A 22328-nucleotide genomic window follows, 5' to 3' on the forward strand; every position below is an offset into this window, starting at 1 on the left:
ATGCCGTCACTCACACTGATGGGGTCAGAGGAAAGATAGTGTGTCAGTGTAGATAATGTGTGTAAGGCCAGGGGAGAAATGGCTGCTGGGAAGTGTGTGCATATGTGTGTGTGCACATTTGTTTGTTCATTCGTGTGTGTGGGCGCACGTTTGTTCGTGCTTGTGTGTTTGTGAGAAAGGGCACGATAGAGCGAGAGAGAGAGAGAGAGAGAGTGGGGCAGGGGCGTTATCAAGCATTCTTCAGCAATGACGGGAGATGGAAGGGCGAAGGGACTGCATAAATGGGACTGCAGGAGAGATAAGCACCTCTGTCAACTGTCACCCTGGAGGATGAGTAACAGGAAGGAAGAGCCTGTTCCTTCCCATGTTCTCCCCTCCTCACTATCAGGAGTGTATCTTTGCAGGTCATAGTCAGAAGCTCAGGAATGAGGACCCCTGAATTGTGGTTGAACCAAGCAGTAGCATCCATACAGATTTTGAAAATGTAGTTAAATGATACGTCTAAATTTAGGATCTGGAGCTAATGGTAGCATAAATTAATCTCACAGTCTAGCTTTTAAGGCAAATCTGAGAAGACGAAGTGTTGTGATGAGGTATTGAGTGTTTGGAATCACAGTGTTTGGAATCAGTCATCGACGGAGAGAGGAGGTAAAAAGGGCTTTATAAATACATTTGATTGATTGACTGATTGAGAGGTAGAGACAGTGGGCACTCAGTGTAGAGTACTCATCTGGTCACTGGTCAGTGGGGAAGTGTTCTAACTTGAGTCATCCAGGTTGCAGTTCTAGTTTGACCTTTGACTCCATGCTGTCTCCCCAATCACAGTGGAATGCTTGGAGACCAGTCTGCCCTTACAAAGCATGGAGTCTGCCCATGCAAAGCCCTCTCTCTCCTGCACTCCACTCTGGGCTGTGGAATCTGGACTAAAGCTAAACTCAGGACCTCAGAACCACTGAACTGAGGGACGTGTGAGGGAACAGCACAGGGCACATTGTAAGTAATTGTAAGTCCTGACTGCTGTGCATTTAATAGGCAGTGAGGCCTCTTAATCAGACATCCGGACAGAGATAATCCATTTCCAAAACTGCTGTGACTTCTGCAACATGTTTGCCTACTAAAAGAGGAAGCGTACTTACATTAAAGTGTTGCAAACTTCCAAACTCAATTAGGTAATGAGTGGATCACGGGAAAGTTGTGTTTTGTTGTGTAGTCTACTCTGTTTCCACAACAGACGGGAAACTGAAGAGTTTCATTCCAAAACGCTACATATCAATTTTCTGAAATGTTGGTAAATTAGCTGTTAATGGTTAAAGGAATTATGAAATAGATTGGTGTGTTTTTTCACTATCTAATCATGGCATGGGGTTGTTAAATTACAGACATGTATTTGTTTAAAATCTATCACTTGATGGTTTCATTTCACATAGACAAATAATCATGTTTCTTTGCAAAATGCTATACACTCAGTGGACAAAACATTAGTAACTCTTTACTAATATTGATTTGCACCCTGTTTTGCCCTCAGAACTGCCTCAATTCGTCAGGGCATGGACTCTACAAAGTGTTGAAAGGATTCCACAGGGATGCTGGCCCATGTTGACTCCAATGCTTCCCACAGTTGTTGCAAGATGGCTTGATGTCCTTTGGGTGGTGGACCATTCTTCATACACACGGGAAACTATTGAGCGTGAAAACCCCAGCAGCGTTGCAGTTCTTGACACACTTAAACAAGTGCAGCTGGCACGTACTACCATACCTCCTCCAAAGGAACTTAAATCTTTTGTCTTGCCCATTCACCCTCTGAACGGCACACCTACACAATCCATGTCTCAATTTTCTCAAGGCTTAAAAATCATTCTTTAACCTGTCTCCTCCCCTTCATCTTCACTGAATGAAGTGGATTTAAAAGGTGACATCAATAAGGGATCATATCTTTCACCTGGATTCACCTGGTCAGACTACAGTGCCTTCGGAAAGTATTCAGACCCCTTGAATTTTTGCACATTTTGTTACGTTACAGCCTTATTCTAAAATGGATTAAATAAAACAAAAATCCTCACCAATCTACATATAATACCCAATAATGACAAAGCAAAAACAGAAATACATTATCTACATAAGTATTCAGACCCTTTGCTATGAGACTCGAAATTGAGATCAGGTGCATCTTGTTTCCATTGATCATCGTTAAAACCTGTTGAGGCTAGGGGGCAGTATTTGCACGACCAGATAAAAACATACCCGATTTAAACTGGTTACTACTCTTGCCCAGAAACGAGAATATACAGATAATTAGTAGATTTGGATAGAAAACACTCTAATGTTTCTAAAACGGTTTAATGGTTTCTGTGAGTATAAGAGAACTCATATGGCAGGCCAAAACCTGAGAAGATTCCATACAGGAAGTGCCCTGTCTGACAATTTGTTGTCCTTCTGTTGCATCTCTATCGAAAATACAGCATCTCTGCTGTAACGTGACATTTTCTAAGGCTTCCATTGGCTCTCAGAAGGCGCCAGAAAGTGGAATAACGTGTCCCCTGTTTCTGGGCGAAGAACAGCAGGAGTATTTGTTAGTGGTCAGGCTGGGAACAGTGACACTGGAGATGCGTGTTCATGAGAATTCTCCATTTTCTTCTTTCAGCCTTTGAATGAATACAACGTGGCCCGGTTGGAATATTATCGCTATTTTACGAGAAAAAATAGCATAAAAATTGATTTTAAACAGCGTTTGACATGCTTCGAAGTACGGTAAAGGAATATTTAGAATTTTTTTGTCACGCAATGCGCTTGCGCGTCACCCTTCGGATAGTGACTTGAACGCACAAACAAAACGGAGCTATTTGGATATAACTATGGATTATTTGGAACCAAAACAACATTTGTTGTTGAAGTAGAAGTCCTGGGAGTGCATTCTGACGAAGAACAGCAAAGGTAATCCAATTTTTCTTATAGTAAATCTGAGTTTGGTGAGGGCCAAACTCGGTGGGTGTCAAATTAGCTAGCCGTGATGGCCGGGCTATGTACTCAGAATATTGCAAAATGTGCTTTCGCCGAAAAGCTATTTTAAAATCTGACACTGCGATTGCATAGAGTTCTGTATCTATAATTCTTAAAATAATTGTTATGTATTTTGTGAATGTTAATCGTGAGTAATTTAGTAAATTCACCGGAAGTTTACAGTGGGTATGCTAGTTCTGAACATCACATGCTAATGTAAAAAGCAGTTTTTATATATAAATATGAACTTTATTGAACAAAACATGCATGTATTGTATAACATAATGTCCTACGAGTGTCATCTGATGAAGATCATCAAAGGTTAGTGCTGCATTTAGCTGTGGTTTTGGTTTTTGTGACATATATGCTTGCTTTGAAAATGGCTGTGTGATTATTTTTGGCAGGGTACTCTCCTGACATAATCTAATGTTTTGCTTTCGCTGTAAAGCCTTTTTGAAATCGGACAATGTGGTTAGATTAACGAGAGTCTTGTCTTTAAAATGGTGTAAAATAGTCATATGTTTGAGAAATTGAAGTTATAGCATTTTTGAGGTATTTGTATTTCGCGCCACACGATTCCACTGGCTGTTGACTAGGTGGGACGCAAGCGTCCCACCTAGCGCAGGGAAGTTAAGATGTTTCTACAACTTGAGGAGTGGCTTCCGTCTGGCCACTCTACCATAAAGGCCTGATTGGTGGAGTGCTGCAGAGATGGTTGTCCTTCTGGAAGGTTCTCCCATCTCCACAGAGGAACTCTAGAGCTCTGTCTGTGTGACCATCGGGTTCTTGGTCACCTCTCTGATCAAGGCCCTTCTCCCCCGATTGCTCAGTTTGGCCGGGCGGCCAGCTCTAGGAAGAGTCTTGGTGGTTCCAAACTTCTTCCATTTAAGAACGATGGAGGCCATTGTGTTCTTGGGGACCTTCAATCCTTCTGCCATTTTTTGGTACCCTTCCCCAGATCTGTGCCTTGACACAATCCTGTCGCTAAGCTCTACAGACAATTCCTTCGACTTCACAACTTGGTTTTTGTTCTGACATGCACTGTCCGCTGTGGGACCTTACATAGACAGGTGTGTGCCTTTCCAAATCATGTACAATTAATTGAATTTGCCACAGGTGGACTCAAATCAAGTTGTAGAAACAGCTCAAGGATGATCAATGGAAAAAGGATGCACCTGAGCTCAATTTCGAGTCTCATAACAAAGGGTGTGAATACTTATGTAAATAAGGTATTTCTGTTTTTTATTTTTAATACATTTTCAAAAACCAATTTTTGCTTTGTCATTATGGGGTATTGTGTGTAGATTGATCAGGGAAAAAAACGATTTAATCAATTTTGGAATAAGGCTGTAATGTAGCAAAATGTGGAAAAATTAAAGGGGTCTGAATACTTTCCAAATGCACTGTTTGTCATGGAAAGAGCAGGTGTTCTTAATGTTTTGTACACTCAGTGCATATCTGCCTCACTCAGAGAAATAAGTTACACAGTTAAATGTAACAAATAACTACATTTTTTTATAAAGAAATGTACAAATGATACATTTGTAACGTCAATATTATTATTTTTCTATAATTCATACAGTAATATGAGCTCTGTATGTAAAACATTTACATTTTAGTAATTTAGCAGATGCTCTTATCCAGAGCGACTTACAGCGACTTAAGATATCTAGGTGAGACATTCACATAACACAGTCAAATATACAGGATATGAACATTCCATTATAGCTAAACAGTGGATACATAGCGTTAACGCAAAAAAAATAAACTTCATAGACATCTGAAATCTATTAATAAAAAATCTGAGAACAGTAGTATTTTACACACACAAAGGTACCAATTAGCAATAATTTCTGATGAAAAACATAAATGTGAAAAATTGGTGGATATAGCATTTTGGAAATAAACTCAACATATTCCTCTCTCATTATACTTTTTCTCAAAAAAACAACAAATGCTTTTTAGGATTCCATTGTTAAGTATTACAACTGATTTATGAAATAATACAACTTCTGTCATAAAATGAAAACTAAATGCAGGATTATGCGCTGTGCTGTTCTCATCAGCTGATCTCAATCTGTTTGTTTTGTGCAGATTTACTGATGTCCAACAAATCTTTAATCCGTACCCATTACATATTTACATTTACATTTAAGTAATTTAGCAGACGCTCTTATCCAGAGCGACTTACAAAATGGTGCATTCACCTTATGATATCCAGTGGAACAACCACTTTACAATAGTGCATCTAAATCTTTTAAGGGGGGGGGGGGGTTAGAAGGATTACTTTATCCTATCCTACATCTCACACCTCATTAAAATTACATTTAATTTGGGAAGGTACTGTCCAACCGACATATCCTGTCGCATTCATCAACATCAACAAACCCTTTACAGATTTGTCAACAAGAACTGGTCAATGGAGCAAAGTCCTGTATCTGCAGCTCCACCATTTACAAAACAAATAAAACACATGAACAAGCTCACCCCTGCCTGATTTTCTGACCCCAAAAAATATTGCTTTCACAAGGAAGAGGCTAATGTTTACAAAATCGTCATTAAGGAAGTAGTGAGATAACACACACACACACACACACACACACACACACACACACACACACACACACACACACACACACACACACACACACACACACACACACACACACACACACACACACACACACACACACACACACACACACACACACACACAAGAAATGCAGAGCTTACCATATCATAGATAAGGGACAGAAAGAAAGCGAGAGGGAGAGAGAGAGAAAGGGAGAGAGAGAGAGAGAAAGAGAGAGAGAGAGAGAGAGAACTGAGGGATATACTGGGAGAAAAAAATAAAGAGATGCCTCCGTTGGACGTCGCAAAGCCACCCTTTCTCCGGAACTCCAACTCTTTGGTAAACAACATCAAAAGGTGTGCATGAGGATAAAGGGCGTAAGATCTGGAATAAAAGCAGTTTATCTGGGTTCCAAGCCACACACACAGAGAGGAACACACAGAGAGAGCGACAGAACACAGACCTCCACACTGATCAACTCCAAGGTTTAACAGCACCTTTTAAGTCACCAGAGAATCGACAACCACCCGGATCAGCAAGAGAAAAACACGGTTGCTGTTTCTCACCCTTCATCAAGCTAAATCCAACCTCCAGTGGACCATTGGATTAACACGTGTGATAGATCTAATTCTGTTCAATCGCAAACAACATTGGATAGTCTCTGTGGACACAACAACAGTACCACTCCTCTCCATGGCGGAAACTGGGCACCCCAGGTTGGAAGCTACCTTTATCACCCGGATCCTCTTCCCCCTGCTCTTCTTGTTGCTCCTGATGTGGCCCCTATCTGGGCAGGGCAGCCCCATCTCCCTTGCCCCAGAGAGGCATCACCCTGCTCCCGAGCTGAGGGACAGCCACAGGGGAGTCATAGACCCATCTCTGTTGGAGCAGGACAGTGATATGGACATGCAGAGCTTGCTGGTGAATCTGAGAGGCCAGTTTCTCCGGACCTTCAACCTGTCTGGCCTGGGCCCTCCTGCCCAGCCGCCTGGCAGTGCCCGTGTGGAGCCTCCTGAGTACATGATGGAGTTGTACAACCGCTTCGCCAATGACCGCACCGCCATGCCCACCGCCAACATCATCCGCAGCTTCAAGAATGAAGGTAGAGAACCGCTGTACTGTATTGGGAATCCATATCCTGTACTGAGTTCAAATTATGCTAGATGGTGTTCTTCGCTTTCATTTGGAGAAAAAAATTATTAATGTGCTGTAAGCCCTTTATCCCTTTATGATTAAAGTATTATTAGCAGAACTGTTCATCAAAAATGTATTACGTATCAAAATTGACCTGTAGAAGGTCAACACATGCATGCATAGTGTAAAAACAATGAAGGATAAAAATGTTCAATAAGATTTGTAATAAATTTTTTATTTTACAAATACTGTAGCACCTTAAATAATTGAGAGTGTTTTTTAATTATTTGGTTGAGAATATCCAAAATATTTCAAGGTGAATTTCTCAAAATGTGTAAAAAAAACAAAACAATTACAGTTGAAGTCGGAAGTTTACATACACCTTAGCCAAATACATTTAAACTCTGTTTTTCACAATTCCTGACATTTAATACTAGTAAAAATTCCCTGTCTTAGGTCAGTTAGGATCACCACTTTATTTTAAGAATGTGAAATGTCAGAATAATAGTAGAGAGAGATTTATTTCAGCTTTTATTTCTTTCATCGCATTCCCAGTGGGTCAGAAGTTTACATACACTCAATTAGTATTTGGTAGCATTGCCTTTAAATTGTTGAACTTGGGTCAAACATTTCGGGTAGCCTTCCACAAGCTTCCAACATTAAGTTGGGTGAATTTTGGCCCATTCCTCCTGACAGAGCAGGTGTAACTGAGTCAGGTTTGTAGACCTCCTTGCTCGCACACATTTTTTCAGTTCTGCCCACAAATTTTCTATAGGATTGAGGTCAGGGCTTTGTGATGGCCACTCAAATACCTTGACCTTGTTGTCCTTAAGCCATTTTGCCACAACTTTGGAAGTATGCTTGGGGTCATTGTCCAGTTGGAAGACCCATTTGCGACCAAGCTTTAACTTCCTGATGTCTTGAGATTTTACTTCAATATATCCACATAAGTTTCCTCCCTCATGATGCCATCTATTTTGTGAAGTGCACCAGTCCCTCCTGCAGCAAAGCACCCCCACAACATGATGCTGCCACCCCCGTGCTTCACGGTTGGGATGGTGTACTTCGGCTTGCAAGCCTCCCCCTTTCTCCTCCAAACATAACGATGGTCATCATGGCCAAACAGTTCTATTTTGATTCATCAGACCAGAGGACATTTCTCCAAAAAGTGCGATCTTTGTCCCCATGTGCAGTTGCAAACCGTAGTCTGGCTTTTTTATGGCGGTTTTTGAGCAGTGGCTTCTTCCTTGCTGAGTGGCCTTTCAGGTTATGTTGATATAGGACTCGTTTTACTGTGGATATAGATACTTTTGTACCTGTTTCCTCCAGCATCTTCACAAGGTCCTTTGCTGTTGTTCTGGAATTGATTCGCACTTTCGCACCAAAGTACATTCATCTCTAGGAGACAGAACGCGTCTCCTTCCTGGACGGTATGATGGCTGCGTGGTCCATTGGTGTTCATACTTGCGTACTATTGTTTGTACAGATAAACGTGGAACCTTCAGGCGTTTGGAAATTGCTCCCAAGGATGAACCAGACCTGTGGAGGTTGACCATTTTTTTTCTGAGGTCTTGGCTGAATTCTTTTGATTTTCCCATGATGTCAAGCAAAGAGGGACTGAGTTTGAAGGTAGGCCTTGAAATACATCCACAGGTACACCTCCAATTGACTCAAATGATGTCAATTAGCTCCTAAAGCCATGACATCATTTTCTGGAATTTTCCAAGCTGTATAAAGGCACAGTCAACTTAGTGTATGTAAACTTCTGACCTACTGGAATTGAGATACAGTGAATTATAAGTTAAATAATCTGTCTGTAAACAATTGTTGGACAAATTACGTGTGTCATGCACAAAGTAGATGTCCTAACCGACTTGCCAAAACTAAAGTTCGTTAACAAGAAATTTGTGGAGTGGTTGAAAAACAAGTTTTAATGACTCCAACCTAAGTGTATGTAAACTTCTGACTTCAACTGTACATATTCATTCAACTTGATCTAGTTCAATGTTGAATGGGATGTTACAGTAAAGCTGCAATTGCCTCTCGGATGTGTGTTGGAGAAAATCTTGGCTCTTGCTGTACTTCCAATTCTGCATGAAGTGTAGTACAATGGTGGTCCATTCAAAGCATCAACAAGGAGAACTACTGATGAACAGCCTTTGTCTCTGTGTATTCCTCTCCTGCAGACTCACCTCCCTGCAGTTTGGGTAGTGGAGGGGTGAGACGACACCCTCTTCTCTTCAACGTATCCTTCCCCCACCATGAGCGCATCACCGCCGCAGAGCTGCGTCTCTACACCCTGGTCCAGACCGACCGCAACCTCTACGCCGGGGTCGACCGCAAGGTGACCATCTATGAGCTGAAGCAGCAGGATGGAACAGGGGAGGACAACAGAACAGAGGAGGACAACAGAACAGGGGAGGACAATAGAACAGGGGAGGACACTGAGAAAGGAGGAGGAGGGGAAGGACGGGAGCAGTTAGTGGAGCTGGCATCACGGCAGGTCTATGGTACTGATAACGGCTGGGAGGCCTTTGACCTGACCGCTGCTGTCCAACGCTGGCGCAAGTCAGAATACGGCACAACCCACAGGCTGGAGGTGCACATAGCAAGCCTGGCCTCTGAGGGGAACGGAGGGCAGGCACTGGCAGAGGGCGAGGGAGAAGGAGAGGAAGAGGGGAGAAGGACATTTAGGGAAGACATGGAAATAGACACCAGCCCAGAGGACAAACACAAACCCCTGATGATCATCTTCTCCAATGACCAGAGCGGTGATCACCGTGACGACAAGCAGGAGCTGAACGAGATGATTGGACACGAGACTTCGGAGGCAGGGATTCAGGGTGACCTGGGGCTGGGGCTGAATGGGCTATGGGGGGAGCTGAGCCGGGCTGAGGGCCAGGAAGAGCAGGACGAAGAGGCCCTGATCCAGATGCGCTCTAACCTAATCTATGACACAGCCTCTAGGATCCGTCGCAATGCCAAGGGCAACCAGTGCAAAAAACAGTCCCTCTATGTGGAGTTTGAAGACATCGGCTGGGACAGCTGGATCCTAGCGCCGGCTGGGTATGAAGCCTTTGAGTGCAGCGGCGTCTGCACGTATCCACTGACCGAACACGTGACGCCCACCAAGCACGCCATCGTCCAGACACTGGTGAGCATGAAGAGCCCGCAGAGGGTGGTGCGAGCCTGCTGTGTGCCCACCAAGCTGGATCCTATCTCCCTGCTTTACCTGGATGACACAGGAGTGGTCACGTACAAGTATAAGTTTGAGGGCATGGCGGTGGCAGAGTGTGGCTGCAGATAGCCAGTCTACACACCCTGCTAGTCATATGGACATGGAGAGAGACAGTGGTGAAGAGAAATGACAGGGTTTGGATGGAACAAAGCAAAAACTAAGAACAAAATGGTGGCATTAGAATACACAGACCCTGAATTGAATCTGGTATCACCATTGAGAACAGTTGAGAAGAGAAACAAAAAGGAAGAGAACAGTTTAGGTGAGCCTTGACAAGGGAGAACAGGACTATGTTGTATCTGCAACTATGATTCATCTAAACTCCAACACTTTGTACATTGTAAACTTATATTTTGAATTTCAGGAAAATGTATGTTATTTTCTACAGTACAACGTCTACGATACGAATTCATCATTCTGAATGAGGAAAAAGGATGGACCTTCAAGAATAAACTATCCTTTTTGCCACACAGCACCCAGGCGCACAGTACTGTCCAGTAGGTCTAGCTGGTGGGACCTCACAGGGAGAGCGTTAGCTCTCCTCCTCTGACACTTATCTCTGTTCTCCCCCTAGACGCTAACACTAATCCACACTTCATTTACCTGTCTCTCTAACAGTAACAGCAACAGGCTTCCCAAGGGTAAGCAAAAACTTGACTGGACTGGACTTCTGCTAGGGGCCTGCCCTCATCCTCACCCCCACCACCTCCCCCTGGTACCTGGGCTGAGGTCAGAGGTTAGGGTGGACTGGGTTATCTGGGTCATCTCACCCACCTTCCCACATTGTCCTCAGAGAGTCAGTCACATGCCATGTGAGCCATTCTCTCCCACTCCTCTGCACCGATAAGGAGGTGTTGGCGCTGAGAAACGTGCTCCGCCACTCACGACTGGGGGGGGGGGGGTGTGTCTGTCAAGATTCCATGGTTACTAATAGAAACATGAAAAGATAAACAGCATGCTCGACTCCACTTGTATAAACGTAGACCGGGTGTTGAGCCATTGTATGTACAAAACAATGAATAAACTTAAATTAACATATTTTTATTGCTACACAAACTTTTCGGGTATGAGCCTTTCTTCAGCGTGCATAGGAGGCAATGGCAATCAGTGTCACGACAACAAACATTTGTGATGCAGTAAAAATATGTTCATTTAAGTTTATTCACCAGAGTGCTGTCCTATTTTTGTTCTACTAACGTTAATAGAAACAGACTCTACTTACACTCTTAGAAAAAAGGGTTCCCGAAAGGGTTCTTCGGCTGTCCCCATAGGAGTACCCTTTTGGTTCCAGGTAGAACCCGTTTGGGTTCCATGTAGAACCTTCTGTGGAAAGGGTTTTACATGGAACCAAAAAGGTTATTTAAAGGGTCCTCCTATTGGGACAGCCGAAGAACCCTTCTAGGTTCTAGATAGCACCTTTTTTTCTAAGAGTAGCATAACTCACTGACATACAAGTACCCCCATGTGCCCCCACCATCACCACCCTGAAAACCCCCTCTCTGTCCCTTCAGCTCTACTACCCCCATCCCTCTCCCCCCGGCCCTGCCATCCTTCACGTTTAAGGAAAAGGTTTACCTGCATTTGGCCTGTTATCATGTACAGGCTGAGGATGAGAGTAGGGGGGTGGCACCTCCTGTCTCTCCTCCCCTCCTCTGAGAGTCTTAAGGAGTCCTGTGTGGGGTCCTCTCTTGTTGTTCTGTGTTCTTCTAATACAAATGTAATACAGTTCTCTGCTGCTTGATAATGTGAAAGCCTATTTATTGATTAATTTATTTATGTACAATTGTATAACATGGATATGCATACAGAGGGTGAACATACAGCACATACTCTGACCATATTGTAGAAAACAGCCTTAATTTATAGATATTTTGTGAATATTATATTTTGTTACCTGTTGTTCTGGTTGCTTTGTGAATCCTATTGTAAAATACTGAAGCAGCAAAACTGCAGTCTTAGAATGCATAAATAATTATATTTTCATACTATGAATACTTAAAAAAAATACTATTGAATATAGATTATCATAACATGTTCATCAGGAATCATAATCCATTTCTCCCTTGGCCTGACAACTATGAACATAATGCAACACTTTAGAAAGGGGGCTCTCAGGGCTAGGATGCAGAACTCTGAGGTTGGGACAGTTGCGTACCACAGTATCAGCTCACAGGCCATAGTTTACACATGTCACACAAACACAGAACCATGGGAAACTGACTGGAAGCCCAGCTAATGAACACAATGGATGGTCTGCCTGATGGTCTGACTGTCGCTCGCTATGACAAACTGCAGATGCAGACAGCTGCTCTGGATGGAAAACCTGTCCTTCAAAGCTTTCTTGTACACTTCAAAAAACGGAGAGAAAATTAACTATTAACATGGTTCCTTTGCTTCCAATGCTCTTCCTGATGGACTTATATCAACAGCAGCAGCAGTGTCAAGGCATGTTACTATCATGTAATGTCATTTACATGTACCAATGCACATAGTGGATGTAAATAAAAAATAATGTGCTCCAAAATGTTGTGTAAAGATGCATGACTCTTGTTGTGATATAATGACTTGGTGTAGAAGCACTTGTAGTAGGCCAAGAACATTTACCTAAGGTTGTGGTGTTGCCTTCACAGATTTGATAATCACTTTGAAGCCATAAGCGTTTTTAAGAAAGCTATAGACTCTGGACTTGATGTAGCAGTAGGCCTACTGTACCCAGCTAAACAGTACCCGGTACACTGACACAGTGCAAGGTCCAGTTGACTGTATGCCAGTCTGTGTAGGCATGGTGTCTCCCTCTCTAAGAGGGCTAGTGTCACCCTTGTCAACACACTGAGGAGGGACACATGCAGGGAAGCAGAAATATGGAGGAGCTATTGGCTTTCCCAATCAGCATTCTTTAAACTGCCAGGAGCCAAACGTTCAGCTAGTTTAAACCCTGTGATAACACAAATACACAACAGAGTATACAAGGACATGGTCCTACATGAATGCAGCCTCCGCTAAAGTGGGAACATTTCCTTTAAATTTCCTTTCCGTGATGTGAATTGATTCAGATTCAGTCACAATGAAAATGGTAATAAAAAACTACAACAATAGAAATACAAATACCACTAGCTATATGAATAGTCTGGAAGCAGTTCACGCCACCCAGAAAAACATTTCTGACTACAAGTTATGATATAGTAAGTCATAATTATTAGATAGTAAGTTATTATTATGAGATAGTAATTCTGGATCCTGGACAGTCCTGCAGGTTGACCCCCTTAAAAGGAACAATCTGGAATTCAAACATTAACAAATCATACTCCTGGCTATTTTATTTGGTAAACAGCTGAGGAAAGGAGATCAAAATGATAGTTTTAACTGTGTTTTGAAGCTATGCTGTGTTTGTTTATAATTACATTGTCTACAAACAATGGAGGTAAACAAGCTTATATTTGGGGTTCTGATGGGGTAAGACTGTTGCTCATGAGGCATTTCTAAGTTACATTCTTCAAGAATCAACGTCTATATATTAATAATTTAAATAAAAGTCCAAAAATGGATGTACCAATCCCAGATTGCCCCTTTAATGGATTGAATTGAATGAATGAATGAATGAATGAATTCAATCTGATGTCAACCAGACCTCATCAAACAGGCACCAACTCACATCAACAAAACTCTCCAATGCATTAAAATGGAACAATATCAACACAAACTCTCGCTCTCTCACATAGACATGCACACACACACATATGCACAAGCACACACACACACACAGACACACAACACATTTATGACTTGCTATCTCATAATAATAACTCACTAACTCATATTTTCTTACATATTATCTCATAACTCGTAGTCAGATTTTCTTCTTTGTTTGTGGAAATGGGCTTCCATAGAACAGAGCCCATACACAAAATGTAATACTAATTTTGTATTTTTATTTTATTTAATTCACCTTTATTTAACCAGGTAGGCAAGTTGAGAACAAGTTCTCATTTACAATTGCGACCTGGCCAAGATAAAGCAAAGCAGTTCGACAACATACAAAAACACAGAGTTACACATGGAGTATAACAACATACAATCAATGATACAGTAGACAAAAATAAGACTATATACAATGTGAGCAAATGATGTGAGATAAGGGAGGTAAAGGCCAAAAAGGCCATGGTGGCAAAGTAAATAAAGTATAGCAAGTAAAACACTGGAATGGTAGATTTATAATTTGAAGAAAGTTCAAAGTTAAAATATAAATAATATGGTGCAAAGGAGCAAAATAATAAATAAAATAAATAAATACAGTAGGGGAAGAGGTAGTAGTTTGGGCTAAATTATAGATGGGCTATGTACAGGTGCAATGATCTGGGAGCTGCTCTGATAGCTGGTGCTTAAAGCTAGTGAGGGAGATAAGTGTTTCCAGTTTCAGAGATTTTTGTAGTTCGTTCCAGTCATTGGCAGCAGAGAACTGGAAGGAGAGACGACCAAAGGAGGAGTTGGCTTTAGGGGTGACCAGAGAGATATACCTGCTGGAGCGCGTGCTACAGGTGGGTGCTGCTATGGTGACCAGTGAGCGGAGATAAGGGGGGACTATACCTAGCAGGGTCTTGTAGATGACCTGGAGCCAATGTGTTTGGCGACGATTATGAAGCGAAGGCCAGCCAACGAGAGCGTACAGGTCGCAGTGGTGGGTAGTATATGGGGCTTGGTGACAAAATGGATGGCACTGTGATAGACTGCATCCAGCTTGTTGAGTAGGGTATTGGAGGCTATTTTGTAAATGACATCGCCGAAGTCGAGGATTGGTAGGATGGTCAGTTTTACGAGGGTATGTTTGGCAGCATGAGTGAAGGATGCTTTGTTGCAAAATAGGAAGCCAATTCTAGATTTAACTTTGGATTGGAGATGATTGATGTGAGTCTGGAAGGAGAGTTTACAGTCTAACCAGACACCTAGGTATTTGTATTTGTCCACAAATTCTAAGTCAGAACCGTCCAGAGAAGTGATGCTGGACAGGCGGGCAGGTGCAGGCAGCGATCGGTTGAAGAGTATGCATTTAGTTTTACTTGTATTTAGGAGCAGTTGGAGCCCACGGAAGGAGAGTTGTATGGCATTGAAGCTCGTCTGGAGGGTTGTTAACACAGTGTCCAAAGAAGGGCCAGAAGTATACAGAATGGTGTCGTCTGCGTAGAGGTGGATCAGAGATTCACCAGCAGCAAGAGCGACATCATTGATGTATACAGAGAAAAGAGTTGGCCCAAGATTGAACCCTGTGGTACCCCCATAGAGACTGCCAGAGGTCCGGACAGCAGGCCCTCCGATTTGACACACTGAACTCTATCAGAGAAGTAGTTGGTGAACCAGGCGACGCAATCGTTTGAGAAACCAAGGCTACTGAGTCTGCCGATGAGGATGTGGTGATTAACAGAGTCAAAAGCTTTGGCCAGGTCAATGAATACGGCAGCACAGTATTGTTTCTTATCGATGGCGGTTACGATGTCGTTTAGGACCTTGAGCGTGGCTGAGGTGCACCCATGACCAGCTCTGAAACCAGATTGCATAGCGGAGAGGGTGCGGTGGGATTCGAAATGGTCGGTAATGTGTTTGTTGACTTGGCTTTCGAAGACCTTAGAAAGGCAGGGTAGGATGGATATAGGTCTGTAGCAATTTGGGTCAAGAGTGTCACCTCCTTTGAAGTGGGGGATGACAGCAGCTGCTTTCCAATCTATGGCAATCTCAGACGACACGAAAGAGAGGTTGAACAGGCTAGTAATAGGGGTTGCAATAATTTCGGCAGATAATTTTAGAAAGAAAGGGTCCAGATTGTCAAGCCCAGCTGATTTGTAGGGGTCCAGATTTTGCAGCTCTTTCAGAACATCAGCTGAATGGATTTGGGAGAAGGAGAAATGGAGGAGGCTTGGGCGAGTAGCTGTGGGGGGTGCAGTGCTGTTGAATGCAGTAGGGGTAGTTAGGTGGAAAGCATGGCCAGCCGTAGAAAAATGCTTATTGAAATTCTCAATTATAGTGCGCTTATCGGTGGTGACAGAGTTTCCTATCCTCAGTGCAGTGGGCAGTTGGGAGGAGGTGTTCTTATTCTCCATGGACTTTACAGTGTCCCAGAACTTTTTAGTGTTTGAGTTGCAGGAAGCAAATTTCTGTTTGAAATAGCTAGCCTTGGCGTTTCTAACTGCCTGTGTGTATTGGTTTCTAACTTCTCTGAAAAGTTGCATATTGCGGGGGCAGTTCGATGCTAATGCAGAATGCCACAGGATATTTTTGTGTTGGTTAAGGGCAGTCAGGTCTGGGGAGAACCAAGGGCTATATCTGTTCCTGGTTCTAAATTTCTTGAAAGGGGCATGCTTATTTAAGATGGTGAGGAAGGCATTTAAAAAAAATAACCAGGCATCCTCTACTGACGGGATGAGATCAATATCCTTCGAGGATACCAGGGCCAGGTCGATTAGAAAGGCTTGCTTGTTGAAATGTTTCAGGGAGCGTTTGACAGTGATGAGTGGAAGTCGTTTGACCGCTGAACCATTACGGGTGCAGGCAATGAGGCAGTGATCACTGAGATCTTGGTTGAAAACAGCAGAGGTGTATTTAGAGGGCACGTTGGTTAGGATGATATCTATGAGGGTGCCAGTGTTTGCGGCTTTGGGGTTGTACCTGGTGGGTTCATTAATAATTTGTGTGAGATTAAGGGCATCAAGCTTGGATTGTAGGATGGCTGGGGTGTTAAGCATGTCCCAGTTTAGGTCACCTAGTAGCACGAGCTCTGAAGATAGATGGGGGGCAATCAGTTCACATATGGTGTCCAGAGCACAGCTAGGGGCCGAGGGGGGTCTATAGCAGGCGGCGACGGTGAGAGACTTGTTTTTGGAGAGGTGGATTTTTAACGTAGAAGTTCAAATTGTTTGGGTACAGACCTGGATAGCAGGACAGAGCTCTGCAGGCTATCTCTGCAGTAGATTGCAACACCGCCCCCTTTGGTCGTTCTATCTTGTCTGAAAACGTTGTAGTTAGGGATGAAGATTTCAGAGTTTTTGGTGGACTTCCTAAGCCAAGATTCAAACACAGCTAGGACATCCGGGTTGGCAGAGTGTGCCAAAGCAGTGAATAAAACAAACTTAGGGAGGAGGCTTCTAATGTTAACATGCATGAAACCAAGGCTATTACGGTTACAGAAGTCATCAAAAGAGAGCGCCTGGGGAGTAGGAGTGGAGCCAGGCACTGCAGGGCCTGGATTCACCTCTACATCCCCAGAGGAGCAGAGAAGAATGAGTATGAGGGTACGGCTAAAAGCTATAAGAATTGGTCGTCTGTGACGTCCAGAATAGAGAGAAAAAGGAGCAGGTTTCTGGGGGCGATAAAATAGCTTCAAGGTATAATGTACAGACAAAGGTATGGTGGGATGTGAGTACAGAGGAGGTAAACCTAGGCATTTAGTGATGATGAGAGAGATATTGTCTCTAGAAACATCATTGAAACCAGAAGATGTCATAGCATGTGTGGGTGGAGGAACTAAGCGGTTGGATAAGGTATAATGAGCAGGGCTAGAGGCTCTACAGTGAAATAAGCCAATAAACACTAACCAGAACAGCAATGGACATTGCATATTGACATTGAGGAGAGGCATGCTTAGCCGAGTGATCAAAGGGTCCAGTGAGATTCAGACAGCTAGCCGGGCCATAGGTAGCAAGCTGGTGGAAGATGGAGGGAGGTCTGTTTTTAGCCACCTCGTGCGTTTCCGTCTGTGGGTTAGTGGGGTTCCGTGTGGAAGGGGGGACCAGTCCAAGTTGGCAAAATAGTTAGTTATAGTGGCCCAAGAAAAGTGTCCGATAGACCTATTCAGATCGCAGCCGATAAGACAGCTAACGATTAACGATTAGTGGGCCGCAGATGGGCGATCAGGTTACGTCGCGACGGAGGGGCCAGTTGGATAACTCCCTCGGGCAGATAACGTCGGTGGTCCAGTCGTGAAGGCCCGTTGGGGCTCCGCATCGGCAGTAAAGCGGGTCAGGATAGGTGATTGTAGCCCAGGAGACACTTCAGCTGGCTAGCTCAGGAAAAGCCCACGAGTGGCTGACGGAACTCTTCAGCTGGCTAGCTCCGGAATAATGTGTGTTAATTCCGGGACCGGCGTTGCCAATAGTCACTCAGGTAGCAGCTAGTTAGCTGCAAGATCCAGGTGTAAATGTCCAGAGCCTGCGGTAGAAATCGGGGAAAGGAGAGAGAATAGGTCCGGTGTGCTCTGGTCTGAGTCGCGCTGTACAAAAACTGGCGATAGCTTTTCGAGCTAATGGATAGCTGAGGACAGCTAACCGTGGCTAGCTGAACTCCAACGTTAGCCAGTGAAAATGGCTAACCTCTGGCTAGCTTCTGTTGTGGATTTCGGATTTGAGGTAAATAAAACTTTCTTTTTTAAATTGGTGAGGCGGGTTGCAGGAGAGTGCTTTGAGGTTGAGTTTTAGAAGAAAAAATGTAAAAAGATAATGCAAAGAAAAATATGTAAATATATATATACACGGGACACGACAAGAGGAGGGTAAAGGACGTCTGAACTGCTACGCCATCTTGGATAGAACGATGAACTAATGAAAGGATTAGTTCAACAATACACATAACACTTGACAAAACATGCCTCCACCAATCAAATACGTGCATCAAAAGCTCATTAACTGCAAAATATGAAAAGTTAAGTAACATCGACGCACTTTTCTTGAAGAGTCCTACACCATAGAACTTCATGTCTGAGTGATTCACAGACACAGCTCTTTGAAGTCACCATACTAATGACAAGTACATTGTGATGTTTTGGCAAGAAAAAAATAGGAAACTATGAGATCAGTGACCTCTGTCGTCTCGTGTTAGATGAAAGCAGAGGCCATCTATATATGGCTGCAGACCAGAGGGCAAGGACCCTAACCAATTACTGGACGACTGGACGTCAACATGCTAGCATGCAAGCCTCGGTGTAGGAGCTCACTAATTTAATATTTACAGAAACCACTGAAAAGAGGAGTGTGGCCACTGTCAGCTAATGCCCAAGTCTAGGAAGCATGTTGAAATAGGAAGTCTTTAATGGTTGTGCTGACGATAACTCATGAATGTGGTTTCTATGGCTACTGCTCATGCTACAGAATGACACGATTCTCAAAACATGCAGTGTTTAAACGCATTAATTGACTATCATAAAAAATAGATTCTTACTCTTAGTGTAAGGGTGCATGTGCCAGATTTATGAAAACAAGTTTTTTTTCTGGATGTGAAAAACACTTAGGCATAATTGTGCAATTATGTTTAAGTAATACACTCGTTTTTCAAAGCTAGAAAATGTGTTTTGATTTGTCATTCTGCCCTGCCTTTTCTCTGACGTGGGACAGCTCCCATCCCATCACTCCCTCTGGATCCCTCAGGCCCATATCAGATAATCTCAATAGCAACCCAGCTCCTTACGCTGATCCCCCTCATCCTGCACTGCAGCTGGACAACAAGACATCACATAGACCTAAACTTTACTCTGTCGTTGTATGTGTCTACTCTGTCAGTTGTGCAAGGGTGTGTTTGTGGGTGTTCTTCCAGTAGTGATTTTGTGTAATTATCTATCCATGCTCGTAGGAATAGTACAAGTGAGAAGAGGAGAGAGAATAAATAATAGATACACAGATAAAGAACAGAGGTTTAGTAGAAGAGAGAGAGGCAGAGTGAGACAGAGAGATACCGAGAGACCGAGCAAGCGAGAGAAAGGGGGAGGGAGCTGTGAGATGTAAGGAATCATCGAACGTGAGTATTTACAAGGGAGGAAACCTCCTAATTGCCTGTAATGAGGACAGGGGGATGTGTGGCGTACGGTCGACGATGCTGCCCTCCATTCAGCCAGCTCTCTGCCCCGCAGCCCCACTGATCAGGGAGATAGTTGGCACACTTGTGGGAGGCCAATTGTCCTGAGGAAGCTGTGCTGAGGTCACTTTGACATGTGGACTAGCTGTGTGGTGAAGAGCTACGTGTGTGCCTGCATCCTCCAGGGATGGCCCCCAGGCTTGTCTTCCCCCTTCAAACCCCACCAATGTTCATCACAGCTAGGGCGAGCCACACGTCGCCAGGAATAAACACTACTGTTCTGTACTGTACCTCAGGCAGCAGCAGCTCATTCAGTAGCTCTAGTGGATGCACAAAGGCATCTGTGGAGTGTAATGACGTTTAGGGATGTCTGAAACTATCTGCACATTTCCACGCTCTGCACAGAGATTTCAAATCAAATCAAGCTTTATTTGTCACATGCGCCGAATACAACATGTATTAACCAACAGTGCAGTTCAAGAAAGAGTTATAATTTTTTTTTTATAATAATAAAAAGTACCACAATAAAATAACAATAACGAGGCTATATACAGGGGGCAAAGGTTAGTCAAGGTAATTTGTACATAGGAGTGACTATGCATAGATAATAAACAGCTACTAACAGCAGTGTACAAAATAAATGGAAGGGGGGGGGTGTCAATGTAAATAGTCCGGTGGCCATTTTATTAATTATTCAGCAGTCTTATGGCTTGGGGTAGAAGCTGTTAAGGAGCCTTTTGGTCTTAGACTTGGCACTCCGGTACCGCTTGCCATGCGGTAGCAGATTAAACAGTCTTTGACTTGGGTGACTGGAGTCTATGACAATTTTTTGGGCTTTCCTCTGACACTGCCTAGTATATAGGTCCTGGATGGCAGGAAGCTTGGCCCCAGTGTTGAACTGGGCCGTACGCACTACCCTCTGTAGCGCCTTACGGTCAGATGCTGAGCAGTTGCCATACCAGGCGGTGATGGAACCGGTCAGGATGCTCTCGATGGTGCAGCTGTATAACTTTTTGAGGATCTGGGGACCCATGCCAAGTCTTTTCAGTCTCCTGAGGGGGAAAAGGTGTTGTTGTGCCCTCTTAACGATTGTCTTGGTGTGTTTGGACCATGATAGTTCGTTGGTGATGTGGACACCAAGGAACTTGACAATCTCGAACTACTCCACTACAGCCCTGTCGATGTTAATGGGGACCTGTTTGGCCCGCCTTTTCCTGTAGTCCACGATCAGCTCCTTTGTCTTGCTCACATTGAGGGAGAGGTTGTTGTCCTGGCACCACACTGCTAGGTCTCTGACCTCCTCCCTATAGGCTGTCTCATCGTTGTCGGTGATCAGGCATACCCTTGTTGTGTCGTCAGCAAACTTAATGATGGTGTTGGAGTTGTGTTTGGCCACGCAGTTGTGGGTGAACAGGGAGTACAGGAGGGGACTAAGTACACAACCCTGAGGGCCCCCAGTGTTGAGGATCACCGTGGCAGACGTGTTGTTGCCTACCCTTCCCACCTGGGGGCGGCCCATCAGGAAGTCCAGAATCCAGTTGCAGAGGGAGGTGTTTAGTTCCAGGGTCCTTAGCTCAGTGATGAGCTTTGTGGGCACTATGGTGTTTTTAATGCTGAGCTGTAGTCAATGAACAGCATTCTCACTTTTGTCCATGTGGGAAAAGGCAGTGTGGAATGCGATTGAGATTGCGTCACCTGTGGATCTGTTGGGGCGGTATGCAAATTGGAGTGGGTCTAGGGTATCCGGGAGGATGCTGTTGATGTGAGCCATGAGCAGCCTTTAAAACACTTCATGGCTACTGACGTGAGTGCTACGGGGCGGTAATAATTTAGGCAGTTTACCTTCGCTTCCTTGGGCACAGGGACTATGGTGGTCTGTTTGAAACATGTAGGTATTACTCTTACTATTACTATGTACTGTAAAAAACAACTATTTCCTGTGTCTATGATTCATGGTTTCACTCTCAGTCTAGCATCTATTTCTCCCCAACCACGCTGTGACTCTACTGAGTAGCCTACATGTTGCAAGTTATTGACTTGAGCCCTTTGTTACAATCAGTCAGAAATTGACTCAATGAAGACATCTTGTGGTCTTCCAGGGTATTTATGGACTCTGATTCTGTATCATGTAAACTTTCCTGGACCACCATTGTGACATTATTATGAAACCGCTGAGTCTTAATGAAATACAGCAGTTACTACTCAGTACTTATCCGTATGCCAGAAAACATTTTCTGTGATTGAGTTCAAGTAGAGTGAAATGTACTTTTTGTTAACAAAATGTGGAAAAGGGGAAGGGGTCTGAATACTTTTGGAATGCACTGTACTTTGAATAAACCTTAAGTACATTTGATGTATATTTCTCAACGTATTAGTATTTATGTATTTACTACAATTCTTATTTAGTGTAAAAAAATATTTATATGTAGTTGACCAATCAACAGTGGTGGAAAAAGTACTAAATTGTCATACTTGAGTCATTTTCTATTAAGGCATCTTTACTTTTACTCAAGTAAAAGTCAACAAGTAAAATATTACTTGAGTAAAAGTCTAAAACTA

At 43.5% G+C, this 22328-nt stretch overlaps 1 protein-coding gene across 1 annotated transcript; it reads left to right on the forward strand.

Moving 5' to 3' along the window:
• The first annotated feature begins 15 nt into the window (after positions 1–15).
• On the forward strand, positions 16–12454 carry LOC106580552 (bone morphogenetic protein 10). Its single transcript, XM_082966392.1, has 3 exons — positions 16–993; positions 1526–6671; positions 8890–12454. The coding sequence occupies exons 2-3, from the start codon at positions 6263–6265 to the stop codon at positions 10008–10010; spliced, it is 1530 nt and encodes a 509-aa protein (XP_082822518.1). The 5' UTR covers positions 16–993; positions 1526–6262; the 3' UTR covers positions 10011–12454.
• The last annotated feature ends 9874 nt before the right edge of the window (positions 12455–22328 follow it).

Source organism: Salmo salar, chromosome 20, assembly GCF_965601325.2.
Source record: "Salmo salar chromosome 20, fSalSal1, whole genome shotgun sequence".
NCBI lineage: Eukaryota > Metazoa > Chordata > Actinopteri > Salmoniformes > Salmonidae > Salmo > Salmo salar.

What these genes read in the sequence shown, in the direction of transcription:
- LOC106580552 (XM_082966392.1), top strand. Translation starts at nt 6,263, where the DNA reads ATGGCGGAAACTGGGCACCCCAGGTTGGAAGCTACCTTTATCACCCGG. An exon ending in CCGCAGCTTCAAGAATGAAG is followed by an intron (nt 6,672 to 8,889) that starts GTAGAGAACCGC and finishes CCTCTCCTGCAG; the next exon opens with ACTCACCTCCCTGCAGTTTG.